This window comes from Onychomys torridus, chromosome 6, assembly GCF_903995425.1.
Source record: "Onychomys torridus chromosome 6, mOncTor1.1, whole genome shotgun sequence".
Classification (NCBI taxonomy): Eukaryota; Metazoa; Chordata; class Mammalia; order Rodentia; family Cricetidae; genus Onychomys; species Onychomys torridus.
The window spans coordinates 68,713,062-68,716,826 of record NC_050448.1 but is presented as its reverse complement, the minus strand read 5'-3'; the positions used below and the strand labels follow the sequence as shown (position 1 = coordinate 68,716,826).

General features: G+C 49.3%; 1 protein-coding gene across 1 annotated transcript; it reads right to left on the bottom strand.

Moving 5' to 3' along the window:
• Positions 1 to 896: 896 nt before the first annotated feature.
• On the bottom strand, positions 897 to 3,460 carry Crnn (cornulin). Its single transcript, XM_036189836.1, has 2 exons — positions 3,323 to 3,460; positions 897 to 2,294 (listed from the first exon to the last, which is right to left on the bottom strand). Exons 1-2 carry the CDS (start codon positions 3,458 to 3,460, stop codon positions 897 to 899), a joined length of 1,536 nt encoding a protein of 511 aa, XP_036045729.1.
• Positions 3,461 to 3,765: the final 305 nt, after the last annotated feature.

The window sequence follows — 3,765 nt, the reverse complement described above, 5'->3', positions numbered from 1 at the left end:
AGGCACACATACATACCAATAAAAACAAAACAAAACCCCCCTGCCTTCTTGGTGATTCTCAAAGTAAAGAAGAGCTGAGAGTTTCTGCCCTGTATCTTGTTGATATCCACTGAGTGAAGTAATAGGAAGGATATATGTTGACACAGAGGTGGGGGGTGAAACTCAGGGCCTCTTACTCCTGGCTATAATGCATGCCTTCTTCCCTTTCCAGCACAGTCCCTGAGGGTCTTCCTGTATTTATTAGTAACCTCAAGGCACTGTCCTCTGTGACCTTGTGTGGAAATAGAGTCTTACCATTCTAGAACTAGAGGAAATGAACATGTATATAATTTTACCCATGTATATATCTTAGTGGTCCTTTGAGGGCTGTCACAGAAAGCATCTTGTGGAAGAAGGCAATCACTGACTCATCTCTGCCAAGTATAAAATGTGCTCTCTCCTCTATTCAGCTATTCCTAACTCTCAGAATCACGTTTTCTCAACTCAATGTTCTTTGAGTGATGAGACTGTGTTCAAGTCAACACCAGAACTCTAGAGCCCACAGTTGGTCATGTCAGTAGAAATTATTGAATAGAACATGGAGAGCAGAGCTTAAGCTTTTATTGATTCGTTTGAGTGGACAGAGAGCAAAGATAAAACAGCTCTGAAAACCCCTGCAAGCTAAGGGGAATTCAGTGCAAAGAGAGGACCTCTTCCATGCCTTCCTGTTTCTGACAGTGTCCACACAGCAAAACAGGCAAGAGATGTGAGTTTAGACAAGAAGGTACCTTGTAGAAATGATAGCTGAGAAAGAAGCAATTGAGAAGCACTGTGGCTTTCCATCAATGTTCCAGGGCAGGGCAGGGTAGGCTAACTTCACTCCAGCTTTTGGTATTGGGCACTGGAGTCAGGAAAAGTCATGGCTGGTCTGTCTTCAAGTAGGAATATAGTCCCTTGGCTGTGATTCCTTTCTTCTCCTCCATCTGTGCTGTATCCTGGCCCTGAGCTGAAGGAACACGAGAGTGCAGGCCACCTGGATTCTGGCTTCGGATCACTATTTCCCTTGTGTGGTCATTGACCCACTCATCTCTAATCACGGTGGGGGCACTCTCTCTCTGCCCTCCCTTTGGACTTGGGTGATTGCTGCTATGGTCTTGTCTTTCTTCTACAGTGCTTGTCTCAGTCTGGACCTGGCTTCCTAGTCCCAGCTCCCCTGTCTCACAGTTGCTTACTGGTGTCCAGCCTGGCCCCATACCTGACTGTATCTGGCTTTGTCTCTTTTCCGGAGCCCTTACCTGACTTGCAGACTGGCTCCTATCATGCTCCAAGGTCTGAGAATAGGATCCTACCTGTGTCTGGAAGTGTCCTGTCCCTACCTGTCCTGCACGACTGCTGTCTTGCCCATGGATCTCAGTCCTTCTGTTTTGGTCATAGATGGAGCCATGTGTCTGGAGGCTACTATTTCCTGCCTGCTGACTCCTGCCCTGTTCCATCGTCTGGGTGTGTGTCTGAGTGTATGACTCTGCCTGTGCCTGGTGGTGTTCTTTAGCAGCCTGGCCTGCCTGGTTCCTGTCTTGGCTGTGAGTCTCAGTCTCTCTGTTCTGGTCATAGATGGATTCCTGTGTCTGGATGCTGCCACTTCCTGTCTGCTGCCTGCAGCCCTGTTCTGCCATCTGGGTGTGTGTCTGAGTATGAGACCCTGCCTGTGTCTGGTCATGTTGTATAGCCGCTTGGCCTGCCTGACTCCTGTCTTGGCTATGGCTGTTAGTCCCTCTGTTCTGGCCACAGGTGGACCCCTGTGTCTGGAAGGCATCTGCTTGGGTCTGAGTTGTGGCTCCGGGTCTGGTCGCCTCTGTCTGTTGGCTAATCTGTGACTGCCTCTCTGACCTCCTCTCTCTGGTCCAATTCTTGTCCTCAGGTCTCGGGGTCTGTTCCACTTGTCCTGTCACTTGTGTTTGCTGGCTTACCATCTCCTGTCTCTGAGACTCAACCTCCCTGTCATGACTGCTGACCTGTTCTTTAGATGCCTGATCCCTCTGTCTACAGCTGCTGTCCTCACAGCACTGCTCTGCTGCATCCCTCCCAACTCCGGGGCCACCTGTCTGGCCTTGCTCCAGCGCTTTTGAGGATCCAGGACAGCAGCGTTCAGACTTGTCAGACCTGCAAGCACCCCTAGGAATCTCACTCAGTGTCTTAAAGCAGGCCCGAGCAACTTTAAAAACTAGGACCAGGAATTCCTTGAACTCTACAGTCCCCGTGTTGTCTTCATCCAGCAGGCTCAGGATTTCATCCACAGTCGAGGGATCATGGGGACTCTGGGGGAGAGATGGGGCCTAGTCAGCACTGCTCTCTAAGGAGAATCTGGCTTCTAGGATCCCTCACCCCACTGCATACTGGGAGCTCTCAGACCCGCAGCACTGCCCACAGCGTCACAGTGTAACGTTTTGTTGTCTGTGTCTTGTGGTCCCATCCCTCTTATTCAAGGGTAGGCAACACCTTTGGTTTTATATAGCCTCAATTTCAGATCTGCAGGATGATGGACTGGGTAAAGGTGTGTTGAAGACAGAATGCACGTGCTTGTATGCAACTGTCTGGGCTCCTGGCTCCTTCTTATGGGTGCCCTTGGCACTTTGCCCCTGGCAGCAACCCCGCCAGAAGCACATCAGGAACCCGGACCCATGACAGGACAACAGGCTGCTCTAAGCATGTAGCACCATCCTAGTGTGCCAGTCTTTGTACCTAAGGACTTCATTATTCAGTCTCCTTTAGACATGAACTGAAGGCAGAAAAGTGCATTAGGGCTCTGGCTTTGGTTTGCTGGGTGGGCTTGGTCTCTCAGAGTCCCCTGCACCCACAGCTATTCAGAACTTCAAAATCTCATTTTTGACCTGACTAGTGAGCTAATATTTCTAAGCAACTGATTTGTGCAAGGCGAGAACAAGCTCTTAATGGATGCTAATAAGCAATCACTTTTCCGAGCGGTGTAGGAAATGTGACTGTGTCAGATTTGAGAGGCGCCAGGCCTGCTAGACCATTTGAAGAGTCCATTCTTGCCTGAACTGTCTGTCTCCTTGGAGTCTCTTTACCTTGTCTTGAAATTAAAATTAATTTAAAGAGAGAATAAAACCCAAGGATCTGCCCTTTCTCTAAGGGCCAGGATGTGTTGCCTGCCGTGACCTCTTTCCCTCCATGTCTTTCGTGTCTGCCTGCACAACTGCCAACAGAGCTAGCAGGATTGAATTCAGCTGCTTGCTCTTTATATTCCCCAGGTAAAAGCCCTTGCAGGAAAACACACTTTGGCTGTCTTTGCCATGTTCCTCCCTCTCATCCCCACATAGCATACCACTATGACGTCAGCAAACTCATGTTCCAGGAGCCTCTTCAGCTCCCCCCGTGTGAGCACTTTGCAGCCACCCTCTGACCTGGCATAGCAGCCGAAGGCTTCAATGATCCCGTGAATGTTTTGCAGCAGCTGAGGCATCTGTGAAGCTAAGCTGGAAGATATGAAAAGTTCCTTCATGGGCACTGTAGTCAGCCCCTGCTCTTTCCTCACAGTTCTCTGTGGCTTAGCCCCTTGATTGTGTCTTCAGCTATATGTTGGGTTTCTCTACCTTCTTTCATCATTTCCTCAAAATGCACTTTATGGTGGGAAGGAGAAACCCCCCAGAACTTGGAAGTTTCTAAGTCATCATTTAATGCTAGGCTTCACCACCTACCTGATGTGAGCTGGACCAAGATGCTTTGCGTTTCTGAGCTTCCGTTTATTCACTGTGAATGAAGCTGACA